At 43.4% G+C, this 26,240-nt stretch overlaps 1 protein-coding gene and 1 long non-coding RNA gene across 2 annotated transcripts in view; both read right to left on the bottom strand.

Annotated features, from left to right (window-relative positions):
- Nucleotides 1-781: 781 nt before the first annotated feature.
- Nucleotides 782-7,294, bottom strand: LOC149459558 (uncharacterized). The gene is made up of 4 exons (XR_016313259.1): nt 6,724-7,294; nt 6,393-6,490; nt 5,825-5,953; nt 782-1,256 (listed from the first exon to the last, which is right to left on the bottom strand). It is a non-coding gene; the product is annotated as an uncharacterized LOC149459558 (long non-coding RNA).
- Nucleotides 7,295-8,698: 1,404 nt separating this feature from the next.
- Nucleotides 8,699-26,240, bottom strand: part of LOC149459557 (uncharacterized) — a 49,013-nt gene continuing 31,471 nt past the window's right edge. The window contains exons 12-16 of the mRNA XM_089680963.1: nt 21,745-21,938; nt 15,428-15,570; nt 12,411-12,653; nt 10,052-10,214; nt 8,699-9,957 (exon numbers count right to left, since the gene is read on the bottom strand). Of these exons, the coding sequence (XP_089537089.1) occupies nt 9,718-9,957; nt 10,052-10,214; nt 12,411-12,653; nt 15,428-15,570; nt 21,745-21,938 (983 nt within the window). The 3' untranslated portion in view covers nt 8,699-9,717. The remainder of the gene's footprint in view (nt 9,958-10,051; nt 10,215-12,410; nt 12,654-15,427; nt 15,571-21,744; nt 21,939-26,240) is intronic.

The following is a 26,240-nucleotide window of genomic DNA, read 5'->3' as shown; positions in this document are numbered from 1 at the left end:
ACACTTATCCCAGCATTTATCTAATGCCTGGAAAGCTTCAGCATAGAAAGATTTGTCAGTACGCCTGAACCATCCTAGGACAGCCGGCTTCACTTCCTCATCCTTGTGTTCACCGTTCTCACAGAAAATTTTGTCTCTTGTGGAATTTCACATCAGGTTATGGGTCGATTATACAGGATCAGGTGTTCCTTGTGCTGAATGTTCACAGGAATGACTTCTGTGGGCCGGGAACCGCCATGTCCGGGATCATCACTGATGGACGTACGGCCATCTTTGAAATGTTTACACCATTCAAATGTCTTACTGCGACTGAGTGTCTCATCACCATAGTGTGCTTGGAAGTCTTCTGTAGATATGCCGGTTTTACGCCTTCATTCACTTCATCTCCATACACTGTTCCATGACCGCACTAACACTGTTGTCTGCCATCTTGATTAATGGTCTCTGGACTGGCCGGTGATATGTGCGCCACCTATCAGTAATAGGACACACTTGCCACTTACTTCTGCGTGTAGTACCGCCATGCTAGCATCTCTTTTTATACCTGTAAAATTTTGACTTGAATGCCCCTCGTAGTTCTCCTTAGGAGCATTTGTTTGAACTTGTTAAAAGCTGCATTTTTTTTACAAAAAAAAGTGCAACAAAAAATTACTTAAAACCCCAGAATATCTATATTTTATCAAGGCAAAGGTCCTGTAGAATAAAAATATAGTAGTAGAATTTTTTTATGCTGCAAAATATTTGCATAGCTGTTTATCAAACCTATATTTTTGGAGAAAAATACACTAAAATAAATTTTATTGCACACAAACAAAATAATCCATAAACGAGCCTCTGTTGCTCTCCATTGGAGCATTCATTGGGTGGGCACCATTCCTGAGCATTGTCATCTCACACATATACATCATTGTTGTGATAATGAGGATCAGTTACATAGTTAATTTGGTTGAAAAAAAGTCCATCCAGTTCAACCAACAGAAGAAGGAACCAACCAGCCAGTTCAACCTACTAGATTTAAAGAAGGAAGACGAAAAGCATTTTCTATGTGTTCTTCCCATCTTACTGTCATCTTGTATTATGGAAATATGCAAGACAGATATCCACATATTTTTTAAGTAAGGATTGACAGATTTCAGTCCTGTATAGTGTGGTGATTCCAACATCGAACCCAGAAATATACACCTTGAAGAATCAGGATGTCAAAGATGCCACCAGTAGACAGTTCATTCAAGGAAGGAAACTGTAAACTTGCAAATCTATAAAGTAGAAACACACAAACATTGTGAGCCCTTAAAAAAAAAAAACAGAATATGGTATATCTCATTATTTTGGACCACTTGGTGACCACCCTATAGCAGTTTTAATGCTACAGGGTGGCCACTCTGAGCAAAATCACACACACATATACTGTGTATATATATATATATATATACATACATACGTGATTCTGCATTTTCAGGTAGGGGGCACGCACACGCATTGTCCTACCCACTCTGTCATTGGCTCCTGTAGATGTCAAGAGAGAGATGTATGAGCAGGGGCAGACTGACCATTTGGAAACTCGGGCACTGCCCGAAGGCCGGGGTCAGTAGGGGGCCCCATGAGATGCCTCTGGTACCTTTTTCATAGGCTTTTTTGAGTTTGGGCAAGGACACAGGGGCCCCATGATCCCCTATTGAGTTGTCAGTCCGCCCCTGTGTATGAGTGTAAACAACACACATCACTCTCCTGTCAGCGGGGATGTGCTGGTTTTTATCTCTTTGCAAAGCACATCCCCTAGGAAAACACCACAAAGCACATAGTTAAATCAATCCCTAACACACACCCTTTGATCACCCCAGATGTTAACCCCTTCCTGCCCAGTGTCATTAGTGCAGTGTCAGTGCTTTTTATTAGCACTGATCACTGTATTGGTGTCACTGGGGATGTCAGTAGCAGTTAGTCAGTTCCCACCCAGTGTCAGTTGGTGTCAGAATGCCCACTGTACTATCGCAGTCCCATCGCTGATGGCTGAGTTGTTGATGCCATTACTAGTATTAAAAAAAATAGGAATTTCAGTATATATAGAGTAGTTTGTAGATGCAATTTGCACGTAAACCAATTAATATACACTAATTGGGATTTTTTTTTTTTACCAAAGACATGCAGCAGAAAACATTTTGACCTAAATTTATGAAGATTTAAAATTTTTTTTATTGGATATGGTTTATAGTAAAAACTATTGTCTTTTTAAAATTTCAGTCTTTTTTTCATTTATAGCACAAACAATTAAAAAAAACAGTGATGATCAAATACCAGCAAAAGAAAGCTCTATTTTATATAAATTTCATGAGTGTACAGTGTTGCATGACTGAGCAATTGTCAGGTAAAGTATATCAGTGTCGAATAACAAAAAGTGGCCTGGTCATGAAGAGGAGGGGGATGGGGGTAATCCTTCAGACAGCAAGTGGTTAATTTTGATTAATTTGCAAAAATCTCTCTATCAGTGATTTCCTATCTTCCCCATTCCCTCTTGTCCCCAAATTAATGACCAAATTTAAAAAAAAATAGAAATCGCTTAATCATTTTGCCAAAAAGTAGCAAAATAGGCAGATGTCTGTATTGATCAAATAGAAATACTCCTAGCGAAATCATAGTATGCATGAATTGGTTATTGCATCTCTAAATATTATAGAAAGATTCTTTTCCAGACCTGATATGGCACCTGAAAATATGGATGCATGGCTGCCAAGGCAATAATAAGTGGCTGTCCTAATGCTGTGGGGTTGGTCAATGTCCTCTGTACCTGTTTTAAGGGGCAGTTTTGTGACTGGAGAAGCATAGGTGAAATATGAATACTGTTTTGCTTGCCAACTGATCTATGACTCTGTGCAGTCAGTCTAGTGAATAAAATACTCCTGCCACACCACATAACCAAAATAATCTCTCAACAGTTTTTCTAGTCTGACGTAGTTCACCTTTTTACGAGAAAACTACCTAGGCAGATTAGGTGTGTCTGTGGATGAAAACAAACTTTCCAGGTGTGACCAAAGTTGAATAATGCCCTTGTTATAGGTGTAGTCCATTTACATATCTCATGAAGCCTGACTTGAAAACTCATATCTGATTGCTAAGGATGTTGCTGTCAGGATCCAGATCTGAACCCATGACCTCTGCTGCATCTGGCAGTAGCTCTGTTTGCTGAGCCTTATGAGATTCTAGACAGCTCCCTGCCTGATCCCCTGGACAAACCTGCTTTCTGTCTTGTTTCTGGGAAACCTCAAACTTCTTGCTTAACCCACGATCTTTGTATTTAAGCCATGCCTTCGCACTTCCCGCGTGCCAGGCTATTGTGCTCTTCTCCAGCCAGTATCTTGCTACTTATGCTCCTACTGCCATCTGCATCCTTATTACCATTCACTACCAACCTGATCCTCGACTACACTCCAGCTTGATCCCAACCTGCAACCATTTGTTACTGGCCTGTGGCTTGCTCACCTCCTGGTGATGGGTAAATACAGAACTGAATGAATCGGGTCTTTTGCATCTGCCTGGAGTTCAGCTTTAAAACAGAACTCAGCTAACTTGATTTCAAACCACTACAAAAAGTGGAGCTCCATACAAAAGGCTTTGTCTCCAGCTCCCCATTAAGGATTAGCACCTTTGGGGAGCAGGTGGGGGGTATCCGAATTTGACAGGTACTCGCTCCCACTTCTGCTGTGATCACCTAAGCGATCGGAAGCAGAAGTTGTCCTCCCCTTTCCTCCCCGTAGTCTTTTGGGACACGTGACAGGTCCCACAAGACTAGGGGGCCATTCACACAGTGCAGCCTAGATGTAAATGGGACACATGGGCTTTTATGGAATTGAGTTTAGCAGCTTTGGCAAAAAAAAAATGCCAAAAGCTCCTAAACGAAATTTAGCAGTTGCTCGTGTATACGGAACCTAACTGTATTCCCTCCATCTCACAGCAGATGTATCAGGTCAATGTGGACCTGAAAACCTCACCAAAGGCTGTCATACCTCCTGTCTCAACTCAGTGCTTATAACAGATGTTAAACTGTCAAGCAACAAAAAGGTGCTGTCACTATTACCTTAAGGGAAACTATTTTTTAATTTGTTTTACAATTCCGTCTTTTTTTCTACGGCAAAGAAAGAGGATCTTTTTTCAGCTCTGAGATCAGCCAGGAAATATGGCAGCCTCTGTTGGATCCACGGACCTGATCTCTTTTAAAGAAAGCAGATACATCATTCAGCAAACTGTATCATCTTCACATTATTATTATTATTATACAGTATTTATAAAGCGCCAATAGTTCGCTCAGCGCTGTACATTACAAAGGGGGACAGAACATGTGACAGAACAATACCAATACAATGCAAAACATGAGGGGATCGAGGGCCCTGCTCTTTCGAGCTTACAATCTAGGAGGGAGGGGATGGTGGTACAGGAGGAGATAGCTGTGGGGGATGGAGTGGTAGGAAGAGTGGAGGAGGTCAGTCAAGTTAGCAGGGGGTAGGCTTCCCTAAAGAGATGGGTTTTCAGGGTGCGCCTAAAGGAGAGGAGAGTAGGGGATAATCTGATGGGTGTGGGAAGGGAGTTCCAGAGGATGGGTGACACCCTGGAGAAGTCCTGGAGGCGGACATGGGAGGAGGAGACCAGGGAACTAGAGAGAAGGAGGTCTTGTGAGGAGCGGAGTGTGCGTGTTGGGCGGTACTTGGATATTAGGTCGGTGATGTAGTTCGGGGCAGTATGGTGGACAGCTTTGTACGTCAGTGTTAGGATTTTAAATTTGATCCGTTGCGCAAGCGGAAGCCAGTGGAGGGATTGGCAGAGGGGGGTGGCGGAGACAGAGCGGTTGGAAAGGTGAATGAGTCTGGCAGCCGTATTCAGGATCGACTGAAGCGGGGATAGCCAGCGGCGAGGGAGGCCAGTGAGGAGGGAGTTGTAGTAGTTGAGTCGTGATATGATGAGGGAGTGGATGAGCTGTTTAGTGGTTTCTGGGGTTAGGAACGTGTGGATTTTGGCGATGTTGCGGAGGTGGAGTCTGCACGAGTTTGTTAAAGATTGGACTTGGGGCTGGAAGGATAGGTTGGAGTCCAGAATGACACCAAGTACTCTGGCCTGCGGGGCGGGTTTGATATTGATGTTGTTGGATGTGATGGAGAAGTCAATGGGGGGTGGTGTCCGGGCTGGGGGGGAAGACAAGAAACTCGGTTTTGGAGAGGTTCAGTTTAAGGAAGTGGAGCGACATCCAATCTGATATGTCGCTCAGTAGGTGTGTGATTCGGGCTGAGACCGAGGGGGTGAGGTGGGGGGTTGGGAGATAGATTTGTGTGTCGTCGGCATAGAGGTGGTAGTTGAAGCCGTGAGAGTGTATGAGTTGGCCAAGGGAGGAGGTGTAGATGGAGAAGAGAAGGGTCCCAAGGACAGAGCCTTGAGGGACCCCAACAGAGAGGGGGAGTGAGGGGGAGGTGGTAGCATTATAGGTAACGCTGAAAGAGCGTTGTGACAGGTAGGATGAGAGCCAGGAGAGAGCAGAATCTCTGAGGCCGAGGGACTGTAGTATTTTGAGGAGGAGGGGGTGGTCGACTGTGTCGAAGGCCGCAGAGAGGTCAAGGAGTAGGAGCACTGAATAGTGGCCATTAGCTTTGACGGTTAGAATGTGAAGGAAGAAAAAAACCTTTTTTTCTGGAATTTAAAACTTCAAAATAGCTGTGTCACGTATGTGCATTTCTAAGGCCTGAGGACATTTGTGTTGCGTTGCATAGGTCAGATACCTCCCTGTAGTAAGGACTTTTAAAGGAACTTGAGAACAAACAATGGCAATATTCTTAGCTCTCACCCTTTGAACTGTTGTCTTAGGGATAGCTATGTGTCCTGTTATCGAATTGTATCTTCAACCATGAAATCCCCACCAAAGGCCATCATATATCTTGCCACAATACATTGCATAAAATAGATCATCTTGAAGCTGTCAAGTAACAAAAAGGTTCTGTCAATATTGCATAAAAGAAACATTTTTTAAACACGGCACACAGCATTCCTGGCTTATTTCTTTAAAATATTTTTGTATAACAGTAAACTAGGAGACTATTTTAAAACATGAAATTATTGAACTAAGTTCTAATTCACATATTTACCTACATTTTTGGTAATGAGAAGTCTAGGCTCGGTAAGACATAAAAAATGTTGTCTGGGGGTAAACTTCATTACTACATCAGTTTGTATTAGGTGGATGGGCCTCATACTTGCAACCCTTCATCCAAACCACTCATAAACACAAAGGGCATTTTCAGCAGTCTAGTGCCCCACCTCATATCACAGTCATCATCCAAATCTATTCGTTACAAAAGAGAAAATGGAGTAGCTTGTCCAACATACATTCTGAATCCAATTATCAGAAATCTTACCTGATTCAGCACCAGGCTCAAAATATGAAATATCCAAGTGATCTACGACTAGGATAGGGTTCCTCAAGAGGCCATCAAACATCTTTTACACGCAATACCTAAAATAATAAATGTGTAACTGAAAGCCAAGGCTGTGTGTCTACATGATTTTACATTGAATATACTAAAGTTGTATGAAATCATTTCAAGTTTCCGAATAGATAATAAAATATATAATTTAATTAACCTCTAAAAGGAAGACAGTAGAGTGCGCGCAAAATTACAATCCCTCTACAAACTTTCAAAAACATTTTTTACAACATAAATATGAGATGAGAAATTCAGAACTTACACTGAGTAATTCTTTGTGCGCATTCAGGATACTGTAAAGACATCTTTTCCTTAGACTGAGGTGTAGATCAAAGCAGATTCTCCAATCACAAAACATTATATCCTTCATATTCTTGGTCTAGTTATTTAGCCAAATCCCAAGAATTCTATAACTTGCGCTGATCTGCTGCAGTTAAACTTACACATTGATTACTTTTCAGGGAATAGCAGACTAAACCAAGTTCAAGTCGCAGTGGAATGATGGTAACACAGCTACAAATCAATTAGTATACAAAACAAATCTGCACCAACAATATAGCAAAAATGATGATAACAAAAGTGAAATAAGTATTGAACAAAAAATTCAAAGCTCTTATCAACCAAAGCAATACATTTAAATTAATAAATCAATATCCTTACTGGGCAAACATTGAAAACAGGTGTGTATTATAAGACAGTGTAAAAACTCATCAACAAATATATGGCACCAAAAACTCCCAATAATGGCATCTTTTTAGTGCCACCAAATTTTATTGGAGTCTATATTTCTAAACAAGATTCATACTATATAAAATATATATGTATATCTCTATCTATCTATCTATCTATCTATCTATCTATTATCTATAATCTATCTATTATCTATTATCTATCTATCTATCTATCTATTATCTATCTATCTATCTATCTATCTATCTATCTATCTATCTATCTATCTATCTATTATCTATCTATTATCTATCTATCTATCTATCTATCTATCTATCTATCTATTATCTATCTATCTATCTATCTATCTATCTATCTATCTATCTATTATCTATCTATCTATCTATCTATTATCTATCTATCTATCTATCTATCTATCTATCTATTATCTATCTATCTATCTATCTATCTATCTATCTATCTATCTATCTATCTACTATCTATCTACTATCTATCTATCTATTATCTATCTATCTATCTATCTATCTATCTATCTATCTATCTATCTATCTATCTGTCTATCTAAAAACAAGTGGATTCTCCACCATGACAATGTGCATGCACAAATATTTTTTATAGCCAATTTCAGGAATACAATTTTTACATATATATATATATAAACTGTACTAACATTTTTTGTACTGAAGCAGAAAAAAAAAAGCTAAAAAACGATTAAACATTTTCAGGAAAACTTCATGAGCCATTTTAGACCTATTGCATCCTTAAAAACAATCTTAAAATACCTTAATTTACCCTAATTTCTCCTTCCCCGTTGACTACAAAACAATTGACATTTTATTAGGAAATGTAGGAAATTAAGCTACAATGAAAACTGTCTGTTTTCCTCATTACTAGTTTTGTAAATAATGTTAAAATTAAAAGCATTTGCACTTACAATAAAGGTATATTTTCCTAACTATGGAGTTAAAATGGCATTTCTGTAAGAATCAAAACACATTACTTAGCACTCTTCACACTTACCTTAGCATACAGGAATGGCAAGTGATAAATATCTCTTTGTTAAACTTTTATATAAACTTTTTTTCTTGACTGTTCAATTTTGCAGTTATATACAAGTATATTGATTGTATTTGTGTGATCATTGACCTCATCTGTAAATACTACTTTGTATGTTTAAATTCGTCACATGACAACCCTAATTCTTGGAGAGAAAAATCAAGGACACACAAGCATGCGCCTAACTTGCTTTCAGTACAATACATCTACTAAATATTGCATAATAAAATATATGTATCAATAATATAATAAAGTATAATATATAAAATAGTAATATAATAATATATAAATATTATATATATATATATATATATATATATATATATATATATATAATACCATATAAAATGCAATATAAAATAATATGTATCGAGAGACAATAAAAAAATTTTATGTGTCACATCAAGCAAACATTTTAACAAGAACAAGAAAAAATACAGTTAGACAAAATATGGATATTTGTATTTTGTTAGATGTGTGTTTTCTTGCTGTCAATCCATGTTTACCATACGCAAGCGCAATTGTCTTTTATCTTTTCTATTAATTAAAAAAATCATGTATGTATTTATAGATTGCATGTCCCCATCCACGCCATCATGTGAAAGTCGGGTGCAGGCAGAAAACATTCCACCATGCCCAGATTACATTAGCAAAAAAGGACAGTTGCACAGCCATGACATCCTCTTTAAAAAGCTTTACTGAACACTGGACATAAACACAGCAAACACAACCGTTCCACCTATAGACTGTCCTCTATGGGCGTGGCCATTGTGTCTGTTGTTTATTTATTTATTTATCTATTTCAGGTACTTATACAGCATCATCTTTAATATGCTGTATTGAAAGCTGAACATGATCACAACTCGTTTCCATGTTCAGCTTTTAATAAAGTTTTTTTTTTTTAAATGATGTCATCGGTATCAGACTGTCCTTCTTTATGAATGGGAAAAAATAGTTACACAATTCTTTTTAAATGTATCTGTTTTATCATGTTTTTAAATGAATTGTAGGTGTTTTAGAAAGTTTTATATTTTTTTTTAATATAATTTATGTGTTTAGTCAAATGTATTGCATGGAATATAAAGTGGAATATCTCACAATTGTGTCTGTTGTGAAGTGGCACATCTCAGAAATGTGTTTGTTGAAGTATGAAAATTGCATCATCTTGTATGTGGTTTGTGTTGTGGTCAGTTGCATTTGTTTTGTTATAGCCACGACGTAAAATCAGAACAATTTGGATTATAAAATGCACAGTAAAAAGAAATACAGAAAATCAACAAATAAACATATATATATTGTCATTCTCTATCATACTCCATCTTTTTCTATCGTCTTAAAACATCCATTGTCATTATCATCATCAGTTTTACATTTTTAATAATAATCACAACAGAATACCCTGTACTATATAACCAGCCATTTCTAAAATTAAGATGTGTGTTTTTGTGAATTTTCCATATATTGTGGGTTACATTTTAATGAACCATACAGTGTGTTGTATGCTATATATTTAATCTATGGAGTTAGTGATGTATATTGTATAGAAAAAAAAAGAAAAAGAAAAACATGAAAACAATTGCTGAGATATTTCGTTCAGAATGCATTTATGTTTAGTACTTGGTAAGAAAATGCATAAAACCCTATAAAACAAAAGAGTTACAATTTTACCTGTAATAAACAGAGGGCCCACTGTTACATTGGTGATGTCCACCCAATTATCCAATATTCTGGGATTTGTTTGGGAACAATTCTGTAAATAGAGGGTAGGGTAGAAATGAAAAGTGGGACTACTAGTGTTTTTCAATTTATTTTTAGTGAGTACTCACAGTCAAGAGTCAACTTACTGGGCTGCACGTTTCCAATGTCGTATTACACAAGTGAATCTGACAGTCTATATAAAGCCTGCTGTAATTTCCAGCAAATTCCGTGATATTAAGTGAGAATCGTCCTTGCAGGGAGACTCCATTCTCTTCCACATACAGGGTGGAGTCGTTTATAACAGGGCAGCTGTTGAGAGATAAAAATAATGATAAATATCAGTGAAATAATTAGCTGATATACTTCTACCTGCAAGTAGGATCTATAATTCTAATTTGTATTTCTGTACAGGAATTCTTGTGACAGCACGGCTAGATCTGGCCCATCCTAGCAAACTACACATCAGTTAGGCTTGGTCTTGGACTCTGACCATTGCCTTTCCCTTCAACCGGTACTCAACTCCCCCCCATGACCATTTTTATTCCCACTTACCTGCAGTGCTCTTCAGAGTACATACTCACCCACACAGTATTTCCGGCATTGTCTCACTGCAGTCCTCTATTCGGGTGCCACACAGCGGGTTCTGCACTTCCACCTTGGTCCGCTTCAGCTGGCTGCCTTTTCTTGATGAAGACAGCCATCTCTGATGACATATCAGACCCACCCCCCAAAAATTGCCCTCCAGTCCACTCACCAAGCAGATCTGAGTGCAGATCCTGCATCCTCCTAGAAGATGTTATGTAAGTTTCCCTGGAGGCTGCAGGACCAGGTACACGTCATTCTTGTCTAGAATGTAATGGTGGCAGGGGGTGGGGCTAAAAATATTTTTAAAAATTTAAAAAAAGAGAGGAAAGAAATTCTCAACAATTCTGCTTGTGGAGGGGAGAATGTTGAAGCAGAACTAACTTCCTTTATGAGATTTTAGTTCCACTTTCAATAGTCTCAGTATGGCTGTGAAAGACATTAGGGAAGATTATACCAAGAAAAAAAATACTCTATACTGTAAATAGATACATGTTTACTGTACTGGACGCCAGCGATGGGTCCTGGATGGCAGGTATATGTGATTCCTTTAGGGAGGCAGTTTGTTGTCACTGGTGATTACTCAGGGGTTCTCACCCATACAGGGTGAGGGGGTCTGGGGTAGTCCAGTTGGAGATGGGAGGCCTGATTTTCAGCACTCCATGGATTAGTCCTCATTAGGACCCGGAATCCAGAAGTTTTGAGAGACCTTTTGGTGGGAAAAATCCTCCAAACTCTGATTACAGGGACTTTGGTCCTCAATGGGTTAACCTGTGTGCATCCGAGTCCATTAACGGAAGAGGAAACATCCAGCACCTGTCCATGAGGTAGGGACAGAGCAGAGCACAGATGAGTGAGCGATGTGGACTAGCTTGTGGCTGAGACACGGTTGATAAACTGTGGAGACCTCCTGTTTGGGACCCTTGAGGGACTTGTGTGACTGGCAGTGAGCCAACACATGTTTGCACCAGAAGTTGATGGACTGTTTTTGATCACTGAGGATGTGGTGTTCTCTCTTTGCCTGTTTTTGAAAATAAAAGGGCCGTATGCTTTTATCAATACAGATAGCTGATGATTCTGGGTTTCCACATATGACAATAAATAAATATGCAGCACACTGTATATATATGAGGGGCATTCAAGTCAAATCAGGACTTTTAATTGTCCAGGCATAAAAAGGGATGCTAGCTTGGTGGTACTACATGCAGTAGTAAGTGGCAAGTGTGTTCTATTACTGATAGGCGGCGCACATGTCACGGGCCAGTCCATAGACTAAAAATCAAGATGGCAGACAACAGTGTTAGTGCGTGCATGGAACAGAGTATGCTGATGAAGTTTCTGGTGAATGAAGGCATAAAACCCACGGATATCTACAGAAGACTTCAAGCACAGTACGGTGATGACACGCTTAGCTACAGTAAAACATTTGAATGATGTAAATGTTTTAAAGATGGCCAAACGTCCATCAGTGAGGATTCCGGCCTTGGTGGTTCCCAGCCCACAGCAGTCATTCCTGTGAACATGGAACGGCTGATCCTGGATCATCAACTCATACCCTGACGTGAAATTGCACAAAAGACAAATCTTTATGTGGGAACGGTAAACACAATGATGAGGAAGTGAAGCCGGCTGTCCTGTATGGGTCAGGCGTACTGACAAATCTTTCTATGCCAAAGCTTTCCAGGAATTAGTTAAATGCTCTGATAATTGTAAAAATGTAGCAGGGGAGAATGTAAAAAAATAAATGCAGTTTCCACTCCTTGAAATTTGTTCTTTTATAATATAAACTCTAAAGTCGCAGCTCAACTTGGACGCCCCTTATATATATATATATATATATATATATATATATATATATATATATTCCTTTTAAAAGCTTAAGAAACACAGTGTAGGGTTTGGAGTGTCAAAGAAAAAACTTACTAGTCACCGATGACATTGTACATCGCAGTATCTGTATCAGATGTAGTGATCACATGACAGCTCTTCATTAGCAGCACCGCTGTGGAAGGAGTTTCATCTTCCACACTTATTCCAATGTATAAGGACGGGTTTGTATCTATCCATGTTTTTGGGTCCTCATAGAGAATGGTGTAACTGGAATCTTGGAAGACGCCCATTCTGACTGTGTAGGACGAAGAGTTTCCAAAGGGTAGATTTATTTCACTGCAAAACAGTATTGGCATTATGAGACAATGTATCAAAGAAAACTTTTCTTTTTCCAACAATCCAACCTACATACAAAAGTGTCCAATATAAAAATTAAAATGTCCCCAATATTCTGAACCACATCCGTGAAACAATCTTTTTCTTCTTCCAAAAGTTATTCCCAATTCCGGAAGTCTGTAGTGATCATATACCTCAAAAAAACAAAAACTCAAAATAGTGTCATATCCTTTATACAATAAAAATATATACCCCACACTTGTGCAAAAAAAAAAAAAAAAAAAATTATAAAATTAACAAGAGTATGGATATATATGCATTCAACTATACATGCACATATATTCCACAACCTTCAAAATATACACCAACTTTATAATGTGAAACACTCCAAAATGTGTACACTCCAACAAATCAGTGAAGCATTCCTGTGTGTATCACCACACTATATTAACTAAGAGGGAACACCAGGACCACTTGCTTCCATACGGACGCTTACCTTCCCCATCAGATGAGGGATTTCCAGTGGATATAAATCAAATGCGCATAACTTTAGCACGTCCGGTGAGTGCGCATTCTTATCATTTGATCCCTACGCAGGATCTTCCGACAACTTGTTTGGACATTTATTATCACCTGATGTATTAGCTTTTACCTCTTTTTGTTATCTATCACAGTGTGTCTCTTAGATCATTTTTAATAATTTATGTGACTTTCTAGATACACAATATAATAGCGCCACACTTTTTATTTTTGTATATATTGGAAGGTTTTGCTGGGATTGCCTTGAAGTGCATTGGCTGCTGACTGGAGAGCACTCACTTTCTATTTTCTCTTTCTTGTAAGGACAATAGTATATATTTCAGAAAGCTGGTTTGGAAACGTTCTGCAACATAACTATATGTAAAAATTCTATTGATAACTATTTTTAATAGGATGGCCACTCCAAAAACTCCACTGTGTTAGATTCTCCTCTCCAACAAACTACATTTAAACTGGAACATCACTGTATCTGAGCACCACAAACCAAAAATTCAATTGAATTCATTGTTAATATTCAAAGCAATATTCCATTTATGTCTCTATGATTTATTTTGCGGAGAAGTCACTTTTGAAAAACACCCTTTGGCATTTATGGCAGTGGCCAGCTTCATTAAGGACAGATGATTCATGTATCATTTACTTCCTGGAATCCATCTGCCCTTAGCTGAGGAATAAGGTAAGCTGAGAACCCTCCCTCCTCTCCTGATGACTGCTGGGATGTATGACATCATTTGCCTAGCTATGGAAACCAGGAAGTAACTGAAGAAATGTAAAAAAAAGTTTAAAATAAGTAAACATGACATACTTTCCTATCTATTTACTAATGCTAGCAGCATAAGGATTAGAAGTTGTCCATGTTGATGGAGAGAGCGAAGTTCCGCTTTAACTAGACTCTTACTAGCAGCCAATGTAAGGGGACTCTTCTCAACTGATCACCAATGTAAAGGAGACCTTCTCCAATAAGCACCAATGTAAGTGGGCACCTAACCGATAGACACCAATGTAAGCAGACACTTTTCCACTAAGCACTAATGTAGAAGGGTGTTTTATTACTGGCCACCAATGTAAGAGAGTAGTTCTCCACTCATCACCAATGTAAGAGAGTAGTTCTCCTTTCATCACCAATGTAAGAGAGTAGTTCTCCTTTCATCACCAATGTAAGAGAGTAGTTCTCCACTCATCACCAATGTAAGAGAGTAGTTCTCCACTCATCACCAATGTAAGAGAGTAGTACTCCACTCATCACCAATGTAAGAGAGTAGTACTCCACTCATCACCAATGTAAGAGAGTAGTTCTCCTTTCATCACCAATGTAAGAGAGTAGTTCTCCACTCATCACCAATGTAAGAGAGTAGTTCTCCACTCATCACCAATGTAAGAGAGTAGTTCTCCACTCATCACCAATGTAAGAGAGTAGTTCTCCTTTCATCACCAATGTAAGAGAGTAGCACTCCACTCATCACCAATGTAAGAGAGTAGTTCTCCACTCATCACCAATGTAAGAGAGTAGTTCTCCACTCATCACCAATGTAAGAGAGTAGTTCTCCACTCATCACCAATGTAAGAGAGTAGTTCTCCACTCATCACCAATGTAAGAGAGTAGTTCTCAACTCATCACCAATGTAAGAGAGTAGTTCTCCACTCATCACCAATGTAAGAGAGTAGTTCTCCACTCATCACCAATGTAAGAGAGTAGTTCTCCACTCATCACCAATGTAAGAGAGTAGTTCTCCTTTCATCACCAATGTAAGAGAGTAGTTCTCCACTCATCACCAATGTAAGGTAGCAATACTTCACTGACCACCATTGTAACGGGTCACTTCTGTACTGGCCACGGTTGTACTGGGTCATTTCTACACTAGCCACACATTTAAGGGGACCCTTCTTCATTGACCACCAATGTTAGGGGTCACTTCTTCGCTGACCACTATTGTACTGGGTCACCGCTACACTGACCTCCAATATAAGGGAGGCACGTCTAACCTAAACCCCAGTGTAGGGGACCCTTCTCTACTGGTCACCATTGTACAAGGGCACTTCTACACTGCCCCAATACAAGGGGCTCTTTTGCACTGATTCTGAATGTAAAGGGAAATTTCTCCACTGACAACCAATGTAAAGGAGGAACTTTTTGTAAGAGTAGTGGAATTTATTTTATTTCCTTTTTTCATTTGTCCTTTTATACCCCCCCCAAAAAGACACCAGCCCAACAGATTTATATAGGCATACTCTACCTTACAAGTACACTTGTAGAGAACCACAGGATATTTTCCATGCTTCTTGGGTAAGTACATGAGACAGTGGTAGAAAATGTGAGTGAGGTGAACATGTGGGATAAATACGCCATATTTGTGTATGTTAAATAATCACTACTTGCCTGAAAAAAATATGAGAAAAATAATTACTTTCCTTCAAAGTAATAATGGAATAAACATTGCATTACACATCATCCATAGTTTTCCACTTTTATGTAAACTTATACTATTTAAAGTAAATTTGTATTCAGAGACACATAGTTGCCTGGCTTTATCTGGCTTCAATATCTCAGAATCACAGACCAGAAGAAGCATGCAGAAAAGTCAAAATTTCATGATGCTATTCTTTTGCCAGGTCAGTGACTCAAAATGTTTTAAAGGCAACACATCAACATGACTGGAAAAAAACATCTTCTGAAGGGGAGGTCAGCTGGAAGTGTTTTTGCTTTAATTTTCCTTTAGTGGTGGATGGCACTTTATATTGAAGGAAACGGTGCTGATGTGATGATGTCAGCACTGTTCTATATCATATTATTGAGTGCAGGGTACCATGGTGACATCTCCTGAGGGGTGGGTCCCCGATGATCTGCACTCACAAGATCTCCTCAGTCTTCCAGGTTGAAAGATTTATCAAGACTAGTGGCTGCAGTTGTCCTGAGTCTAGCAGCAGTACATTAGAGTGAAGTAAAAAAGAAATTCAATCTGAATCTTTTTTCTATTTCAATAATGTTCAGTTGGTTTTGATAAGTAATAAACAGGCAAAGATGGCAATATGGAGGTACAATAAAGTAGTCAGAAACTAACATAACAGCAGCAATAAAACACACCACATAGAGTTCCAGGGGTAGAGCATAAGGAAAGACCACCCCATGGTGGCAGGGATTTCCCCAGGGCCACCAACACCCATGCATAGCAACCATCCATAGCTCCTGTAAATACAGGCAGAAACGGGCAAGGAGCCAAAGCATAGGAGATGCAAGACTAGAAGATAGGTCAGCAGGTAAGAGGGAGAGAATACTTATAGATGAGGCAGAGGAAGAGGACGGAAAAAGGAAAAATATAAGCCTGAGGGCCAGAAAGCAGGAGAAGGGAGGAAGACTAGGTCTCGGGAAAAAATGGGGCCCTCCGTCAGCGCAGGCCCAAATTGGCTTGGGGAAGGCATACTACTACTACTACTACTACTACGAGTTTATATAGCGCCAAAGGGTTTGCTCAGCGCTGTACAATAGGGGGGACAATACATGGCACAGTACAACAACAACAAACAACGTACGAGGGGTAAGAGGGCCCTACTCTTACGAGCTTACAATCTAGGAGGGAGGGGGTAAAGGTACAGTAGGAAGTGGCTGAGGGGGATGAAGTGGTGGGAGGAATGAGGGAGGATGGCCGTTAGGTGAGGGTGGGGTAGGCTTCTCTGAAGAGATGGGTTTTGAGGGAGTGCCTGAATGTGAATAGGGAAGGCGACAGTCTGATGGATTGGGGCAGTGAGTTCCAGAGGATGGGGGAGGACCTGGAGAAGTCCTGCAGTCGTGCATGGGAGGAGGAGACCAGGGAGCAGGATAGAAGGAGGTCCTGTGAGGAGCGAAGGGTACGGGTAGGGTGGTACTTGGTGATCAGGTTGGTGAGGTAGTCAGGGGCAGTGTTGTGAACGGCTTTGTAGGTCAGGGTTAGGAGTTTAAATTTGATGCGTTGGGCAATCGGGAGCCAGTGGAGGGAGAGGCAGAGGGGGGTGGCAGAGGTGGAGCGGGTGGTGAGGTGGATGAGTCTGGCAGCTGAGTTCAGGATGGTCTGGAGCGGGGAGAGCCTGCACTTGGGTAGGCCAGTGAGGAGGGAGTTGCAGTAGTCAAGGCGTGAGATGATGAGGGAGTGTACTAGAAGTTTAGTGGTGTCTGGGGTGAGGAAGGAGCGTATCTTGGCAATGTTGCGAAGATGGAGCCTGCATGTGTTTGTGAGTGATTTGACATGCGGTTGGAGGGAGAGGTTCGCGTCAAGAATGACGCCAAGGACTTTGGCTTGCGGGGCGGGAGTGATAGTGGAGTTGTTGGTGATGATGGATAGGATGGGGGGGGGGGTGTTGGCAGGGGGAAAGATGAGGAGCTCGGTTTTGGAGAGGTTGAGCTTGAGGAAATGTAGCGACATCCAGTCTGAGATATCATTTAGGAGGTGAGTGATGCGGGCGGAGATAGTGGGGGTGAGGTGAGGGGTGGAGAGGTAGATTTGGGTGTCGTCAGCATAGAGGTGATAGTTGAAGCCGTGAGATTGTATGAGTTTGCCCAGGAAGGAGGTGTAGATGGAGAAGAGAAGGGGTCCAAGGACAGAGCCTTGGGGGACCCCAACAGAGAGGGGGAGGGAGGGGGAGGTGGCACCATTGTAGGTGACACTGAAGGAGCGTCGGGATAGGTAGGATGAGAACCAAGAGAGAGCAGTATCTCCGATGCCAAGGGAGAGTAGTTTATTAAGGAGGAGGGGTTGGTCAACTGTGTCGAAGGCCGCAGAGAGGTCCAGGAGAAGGGGGACAGAGTAGTCGCCCTTGGCTTTGGCGTTGAGTAGGTCGTTAGTGATTTTGAGGAGGGCAGTTTCAGTGGAGTGTAGGGGGACGGAAGCCAGACTGTAGAGGGTCAAGGGGTTATTGTCTGTAAGGTGGGTGCTTAGGCGATCGTAGACTATGCGTTCAAGGAGCTTGGAGGTAAGTGGCAGCAGGGAGATGGGTCTGAGGTTGTTGGGGTCCGCGGGATCCAGGGAGGGCTTTTTGAGGATGGGGGTGATATGCGCGTGCTTTAGGGGGGAGGGGAATACGCCAGTAGAGAGGGAGAGATTGAAGATGTGGGTGAGGGAGCGGATGAGGGAAGAGGGGGGTGACCGGAGGAGTTGAGAGGGGATAGGGTCCAGGGGGCAGGTAGTGAGGCGGGCTTTTGAGAGGACTTTGGCGACTTCCTCAGTAGAGACAGGGCTGAGGGAGTGCAGTGCGGGGGGGGTTATGGTGGGCGGGGCATTGGGAGAGGAGGGGGGCAGTGCGGTTGTGAGGGCAGAGGAGGGGGGAGATGAAGGGGTGACGGGGGCGAGGAGGCTAGGTGGGGAGGTAGATTGCAAGTTGACGATGTCCTTACGGATAGCGTCAATCTTGTTGTGGAAATGGGTGGCAATCTCGTGGGCGGTGAGAGAGGTACTGAGTGGAGGGGGGGGGGGGGGTAGAGCAGGGAGTTGAAGGTGGAGAAGAGTCGGCGGGGGCAGGAGGAGAGGGTGTTTATTAGGTTAACAAAGTAGGCCTGCTTGGCGGCGTGGAGGGAGGAGGTGTAGATAAGAAATGCAGATTTGTAGAGGGAGAAAGTATGAGGGGACCTGGTTTTGCGCCACAGTCTCTCCAGTGCGCGACTGCGACGTTTGAGGCGTTTAGTGCTGTCGGTCTGCCAGGGTTGAAGCGGTCTGGGTTTGATGATGCGTGTGGTTAGGGGTGCCAGAGAGTCTAGGGCAGCTGACAGTGAGTCATTGTACAAGGTGGTGGCTGTGTCAGGACATGACAGTGGGAGGATGCTGTCGTGTAGGCAGTCGGCGGCAGAGTGGAGGGGGGCCGGGTTCAGGTTGCGGAGGTTGCGGCTGGTGATGGTTTGGCGTTTTTGAGGGGGGGAGTTGGGGGAAGGGGAGATGGAGAAGGTGAGGAGGTGGTGGTCGGAGAGAGGGAAGGGGATGTTCGAGAACTGGTTGAGGGTACAGAGGTGGGAGAAGACAAGGTCCAGGGTGTTCTCTCCGAAGTGGGTGGAGGATTGAGTGTGCTGTGTGAGCGCGAAGGAGGAGGTTAGGTGGAGGAATTGGGAAGTAGCCGGGGTGTTGTCGTTGATGGGGATGTTGAAGTCCCCGAGGATGATGGTCGGTAGCTCAGAGGAGAGGAAGAAGGGGAGCCAGGCGGCGAAGTCATCCAGGAAGCGGGCTATGGATCCGGGAGGCCTGTAGATCAATGCGATCCTTAGGGGGGTGGGTGAGAAGAGTCGGATGCAGTGCGCCTCAAAGGAGGGGAAGGAAAGAGAGGGTGGGTTAGGGAGGACCTGGAAGGTGCTAAGCGGTGATAGGAGCAAGCCGACACCACCACCTCTGCGATCGCTCAGTCTTGGTGAATGGGTCCAGATGAGACCTCCATGGGTGAGTGCCGCAGGGGAAGTGGAGTCAGTGGCCTGTACCCAGGTTTCGGTGACTGCTAGGAGGTTGAGGGAGTGGGAGATGAAGAGGTCATGGATGGCGGTAAGCTTATTGCAAACCGAACGGGCATTCAGGAGTGCAACCGAGAGAGGGGGGATAGATATGGGGAGGAGGGGTACATGTATGAGGTTGAGGGGGTCGCCTCGGCTGGCGTGAGCAGGGGGGGCTCTAGGGGGGGTGTGAGGTGGTGAGGGGCCAGGGTTTGGGGAGATGTCCCCAGCTGATATGAGAAGGAGGAGGGTGAGGAAGGTGGCGTGGGAACGGGAGGTGTAGGAGCGCTTGGGTCTGAAAGTGGTGGCAAGTGGGTCAGCGGGGAGGTGGAGTAGCAGGAGGAGGTGGTGGGTGCCATAGTGGGGAGAGGGGAGAAGTGAGGGGGCGATATAGAGCTGCTTAGCGGGGGTGGGTGGGTAGAGGAAGGCGGTTTTAGGGATGGAGGAGAGGAAGACAAGGAGGAGGAGCGCGGGCGGCATGTTGGGGTGAGCGGGGTGCAGGAAGGGTCGGGGTGGGTGAGGGGGTGCTGGTCAGGGATGGCGAAGCAGTGTCCGAAACGCAGTGGGAGGTGGCTGGTAGTCCCAGGTGGGGTGGAGGGCAGGGGATCCCTGGTGGGATGGTGGCCGTGCTATCCCTGGTGGGTTAGTAGCGATCCCTGGAGGGATAGTGGTTAAGGGTCCCTGGTGGTTAGGGTTTCCGGTGGGTGGTGGGATCCCTGGTGGCTGGCGGTGGGATGGTGGTTGGGCTCCCTGATGGGTAGTGGGTGCCCCTGGTGGAGTACCTGATGTCCTGGAGCGTCGGGGTGGAGGTGGATCCCTCCTATGTTAGGAGGACCGTTGGTGGTGGTGGTGGTAGCTTCCCCGGAGGAGCGGAGGCGTCCCGCTGCGATTCCAGCCACGGCCGACAGGAAACACCGCGGCTTCGGGTGCCGTGGTAGGCCTCAAGCCGCTTCGGACCGCCGGAGCTCCGCTGGAGGGACGGGGTGTTGGTGGGGACATCGGCAGCAGGCTCAGGGGCCCGGATGGCAGCGGATCGGGCGCGGGGGCGCCGGAGCTGACGAGCACGTGGCTGCTCCGGGCATACGTCAACCATGGTTCCCAGACTTTGAGAAACTTAGCTTGCAAGTGATTGCAAATTATAGAAATCTGGTCATTGAGCATCAGGGTCGTCATATGAACTCTCACCCCTTGAAAGCTTTTCCCAAGCTTGAGCTATCATTCTGGTGGCTGACAAGAAAAGGCAGGAGTCAAGCCTCCGCCGGTCAGCATACAAACCTGGTATGGGGCAATGTAGTAGAGCAAACTTGGCCTCTCTGAGTATGGGTAAGTGGAATAAAGTAAAGAGGAGGCAAAATACACGGGACCAGAATCTGACTAATTTAGGGCATGTCCACCAAGTATGCCAAACGTCCCCTCACTGGCCACAACCCCGGAAGCAGCGGCCACTGTAGGTTCGGTTTAACCTGAACCCTTTTTGTTTTTTTTTATATCTTTGTTATGATTAGAAAGATTTTCCCTCACTTTCTACTCTGAAGATCTCCAAGGTTCCGATATGAGCTACATAACTTAAGGTCCGTACACAGGATAGGAAAATCGGACAAACATTTCCGTACAACGAATAATCAGCTGATTATCTGATCATTAGTATAGTGCTTTTGACAGCCGGTTCTGACTTTTCAGATGACAAAAACCGAGTGTGCAAGCTACAAATGTTTTATTGTACTTGAACACAACATCCAATTTTCGTTTAATGTGTACAGTAATTGTGTGGAAATAATCAAATAGACAAAATGTGCATGATCAGAAGTATATAAAAACACTTCCTCTTCTACTACACTAGTACATAGCTAAGTTTGCCTTTGTCAGATGAGGATTTTCTTACAGTTCAATACCATTCCAACTGCATCATAATATACACTTTCATGGAAAATGAAACGATTGGTCGTCCAATTTTCTCATAGTATGTTCTAGGGTTCGGTTCCTGTGTCTATTTTCTGCAGTGTCTTCTCCAAAGGCCTCTAGGTGGTCAGTGAAAATGTTCCCCTTGTACCATAATGTTACTATAATACCCAATAACTTTTATTATTATTTTTTTCCTCTGTTCTTATTACTTACCACCAGCTCTGCTCCGCAGTAACCATTCCTAGGAAGTGTGGTGACGGTAATATACAATCTATCTCTTATTTCAGTGACCCCGGTGCAGCTACTGTCCTTCAGCTGCAATGATGAAGTATTGAATCCCAACAACTCGATGTAGCATTTACTATAAGATACCGTAATTTGACTCATTCCACAAGTAATGTTAATATCTGGAGGGAAAAAAATAAAAATAAATGAGCATATACACAGAAAAAGGTACAGAATTCCTTGCCTTGTATGTTTCTGGACATCCAACAGTTAATGCATTCTATAGTGATTGGATTAAGGTGACGGAGTTATCTATGTGTCTGTAAATTTTGAAGTATGTTTCAGGCACTCATTGGAACTCAAGAGGCTGGTTGGCATGGCAGTGAAACATCTTCAGTATTACAAAACAAGTCTGGCCGAGTGTGACTACTACTAATTGTACGATGACCTGCATACATGAGACTCTTATTATTTGACCTTTATCCTATTTATGATAAAAATTTATATAGAGCTGACAATTTATGAAGTGATTTGCATACATTGTACATCCACATGAGTCCATGATCTCAATCAGCTTATACTCTAAGGTCCTTATCTCTCATACACATACTAGGACATTGACACAGGAGGTATTTAGCCTATCAGCATGTCTGTGGAGTGTGGGAGGAAACTGGAGTACCTGTAGAAAGTCCAGGCAAGCATAGGGTGAACAATAGAAATTGGGATTCTAACCGATGGCCCTAATGTTGCAAAGCAGAAGTGCTAACCACTAAGCCACTGTGCTGCCCAACCTTCAGAGAGTTTTTAAAAGTTTCTTATCAGAACTATTTATGTCATTTTTCATCTGCTTTTCTTGCTCCATTGTCCTTGACACTCTTTGCACACTCTGTACATTCTTGTTCGTCACTGTCAGGGAAGGCTTCCCCATAGTTCAGGTGAAGTTTTGCAGACAGGCAACTGGCCGGGCAGATGTGCACAAACATGTGTATAGGCGTGCACACCTGTCACCAAGGCTAGTGCCAAACTGCCTTTTTAAACGGAGCTACTGCACTGGCTAATTGCTGTTTGGTCTGCAGCTTCTGTCTGCATATCCTGACTCCTGTGTTTGACCTCTGATCTCAACCAGGCTGCTTCTGACGCTGCATGTTTGCTACCTGCCCTGACCTTGGCTTGTTCTCCAGATTCTGCCTCTGCCTACTGCCTTTGCCTGATCTTCCTCTACTGTTGCTGACACTGGTCTGTGACCCGACTTCTCTCGGCTGCCATTTATGCCTGGCCTGATCTGCCTGTCTGTTGCCAGCTTGACTCATCGTACCCTGCATCCTGCTCATTCAGCCTTTTACAGCTCTTCAGTCCAGCATTTCTTCATCTAGTACATCTGCCTGCTGCAACCCCATCTGTTATCAGCCTGCTCTTCCATGACAACTTCCTGCTGCCAGCCCATCTGTTACCAGCCTGCTCTACTGTGACAACTGCCTGCTGCCAGCCCATCTGTTACCAGCCTGCTCTACTGTGACAACTGCCTGCTGCCAGCCCATCTGTTACCAGCCTGCTCTGCCGTGACAACTGCCTGCTGCCAGCCCTTCTGTTACTAGCCTGCTCTACCGTGACAACTGCCTGTTGCCAGCCCATCTGTTACCAGCCTGCTCTGCCGTGACAACTGCCTGTTGCCAGCCCATCTGTTACCAGCCTGCTCTGCCGTGACAACTGCCTGTTGCCAGCCCATCTGTTACCAGCCTGCTCTGCCGTGACAACTGCCTGTTGCCAGCCCATCTGTTACCAGCCTGCTCTGCCGTGACAACTGCCTGCTGTCAGCATATCTGTTACCAACCTGCTATGCCGTGACAACTGCCTGCTGCCAGCCCATCTGTTACCAGCCTGCTCTACTGTGACAACTGCCTGCTGCCAGCCCATCTGTTACCAGCCTGCTCTGCCGTGACAACTGCCTGCTGCCAGCCCATCTGTTACCAGCCTGCTCTGCCGTGACAACTGCCTGCTGCCAGCCCATCTGTTACCAGCCTGCTCTACCGTGACAACTGCCTGCTGCCAGCCCATCTGTTACCAGCCTGGTTTTCCATGACAACTGCCTGCTGCCAGCCCATCTGTTGCCAGCCTGCTCTGCCATGACAACTGCCTGCTGTCAGCCCATTTGTTACCAGCCTGCTCTACCTTGACAACTGCCTGCTGCCAGCCCATCTGTTACTAGTCTGCTCTACCTTGACAACTGCCTCATCTTTTACCAGCCTTCTCTGCCATGACAACTTCCTGCTGCCAGAATGCTCTGCTGAGACATCTGCCCATCACCAGCTATCCTGTTTCAGGCACCCTTCCAGCAAGACCTTGGCTATTCCCCATGCAGACTACCGGACTGATCAAGGCACTCATACCTCGCTGTCCTCTTGTGGTTGCTGTTCTACTTTCAGTGACCCCTGAGCCAGAGCTGTACAAGAAGCCTTCCCCTGCACATCCGGCTCACTACCAGGTACGTGACAATCACCTTCCTCTGAAAATCTATTTAGGCAATCAGTTCCTCCAGCATACTTTATAATATCCATAAGCTTTGAAGATCACCCTTTTTTTCTTTATTTTTTCACTTATACTTTCAACAAAAACATATATTATTTAGATTATTGGTTCTTGATAATTATTCTACCCGACCACCAACTTGGTAACATCTGTCTTGACCAATCAAAGACAATTATTTTAGGGCTCTTGGAAAATTATTTCTAAAGACATGTGCACTTTTTTTAGGTCCAAATGGTCATTGTTCTAATAGAAAGCTTTACAACGCTTGTCCATTAGTCGTACAGTGTTACAAATTAGTTCTATGAGTTCCTAAAGTGGTTCTAAAGGTTTAGGGCAGGGGTCTGCAACCTTTAAGACATAAAGAGCCACTTGGACCCGTTTCCAAGAGGGAAAAAAAGACTGGGAGCCGCAAAACCATTGCAACATTTAAAACAAATCCGACACTGCATATATTGCAAAAAGCGCTCTGGTCATGAAGGGGGTTTAAGGGCCCAGTAAGCAAAGGGTTAATCAGGGCCACAGTGTATCGTCATAATCACAATCATAGCCTTAGGTCAGTGGTGGGCAACCTTTTTTTTCAACTGAGCCAAATCTCGCCAAAACCACGATTGAAATTTATTTTGAGAGAAACTTTTTTAAACTGAAAATACATCCCCCATATAGTAATTCATCCCCCATAGTAATTCATCCCCCATATAGTAATTCATCCCCCATATAGTAATTCATCCCCCATAGTAATTAATCCCCCATATAGTAATTCATCCCCCATATAGTAATTCATCCCCCATAGTAATTCATCCCCCATATAGTAATTCATCCCCCATAGTAATTCATCCCCCATATAGTAATTCATCCCCCACATAGTAATTCATCCCCCATAGTAATTCATCCCCCATATAGTAATTCATCCCCCCCATAGTAATTCATCCCCCACATAGTAATTCATCCCCCATAGTAATTCATCCCCCATATAGTAATTCATCCCCCATATAGTAATTCATCCCCCATAGTAATTCATCCCCCATATAGTAATTCATCCCCCACATAGTAATTCATCCCCCATAGTAATTAATCCCCCATATAGTTATTCATCCCCCATAGTAATTCATCCCCCATATAGTAATTCATCCCCCATAGTAATTCATCCCCCATATTGTGTCAATTCATTTACCTTTGCTCCGCGCGTTCCTCTCGCCGTGTTCCCGCGCCGTTCTGGTCTTCAGGGCGGACTGTGAGAGGAGAGGAGTTTGTCACGCTGCCCCGCCTACATCCTGACAGCCAATGTTTGCCAGCGGGCACCCGGCACACAGAAGAGCTGCATTAAAAGAGCCCCGGCTTGCCGACCACTGAGCTACGGCAACCCTATTGCCTGTCACCTGGTGGGCAGTGTGCTCCAGAGCCGCAGGAAAGGTGAAAAAGAGCCGCATGCGGCTCCGGAGCCGCGGGTTGCCGACACCCGGTTTAGGGTTTTTTACCTTCATGCATTCTATGCATGAAGGTAAAAAAATTCTGTGTGCAGCAGCCCCTTCAGCCCTCTCTCACACTCAGCTAAGCCCCCTCTCAAACCAGCAATGTGCACTGGAGTCTCGGCTATCCCAGGGCTCGCTCTTCTCATTGGCTGAGACAGCAGCGGGAGCCATTGGTCTAAAATGTTTTTGTATTTTTTGGCATTAACCCTTTTATTTCCAGAGCAATTTTTATTTTTGGGTCCTCAGCATATCTCATGGAAGTGCTGCAGTTTCCAGAAATAGATACCAATATAAAACATTAAACCGAAGATGGTCAAGAAGAAAGAAAAAGGGGTGAAATGAAGAGGAGAGAAGACTGCAATTAGGTGTATCTCTGAGGACATCCTATCGCTCCCAACTGCAGAGACCTTTAGTCAATTTGAAAGATATCAACTTATTTTGCCCCAGGCTCCCAGATGCTCTTGTACTATTTAACCTTATCAACCAAGA

The sequence above is a fragment of the Staurois parvus genome, unplaced genomic scaffold (assembly GCF_062004578.1).
Source record: "Staurois parvus isolate SC_StPar_1 unplaced genomic scaffold, SC_StPar_1.0 ptg000254l, whole genome shotgun sequence".
Lineage (NCBI taxonomy): Eukaryota > Metazoa > Chordata > Amphibia > Anura > Ranidae > Staurois > Staurois parvus.
The sequence above is the reverse complement of the archived record's forward strand: the minus strand, read 5'-3'. Positions and strand labels throughout refer to the sequence as shown.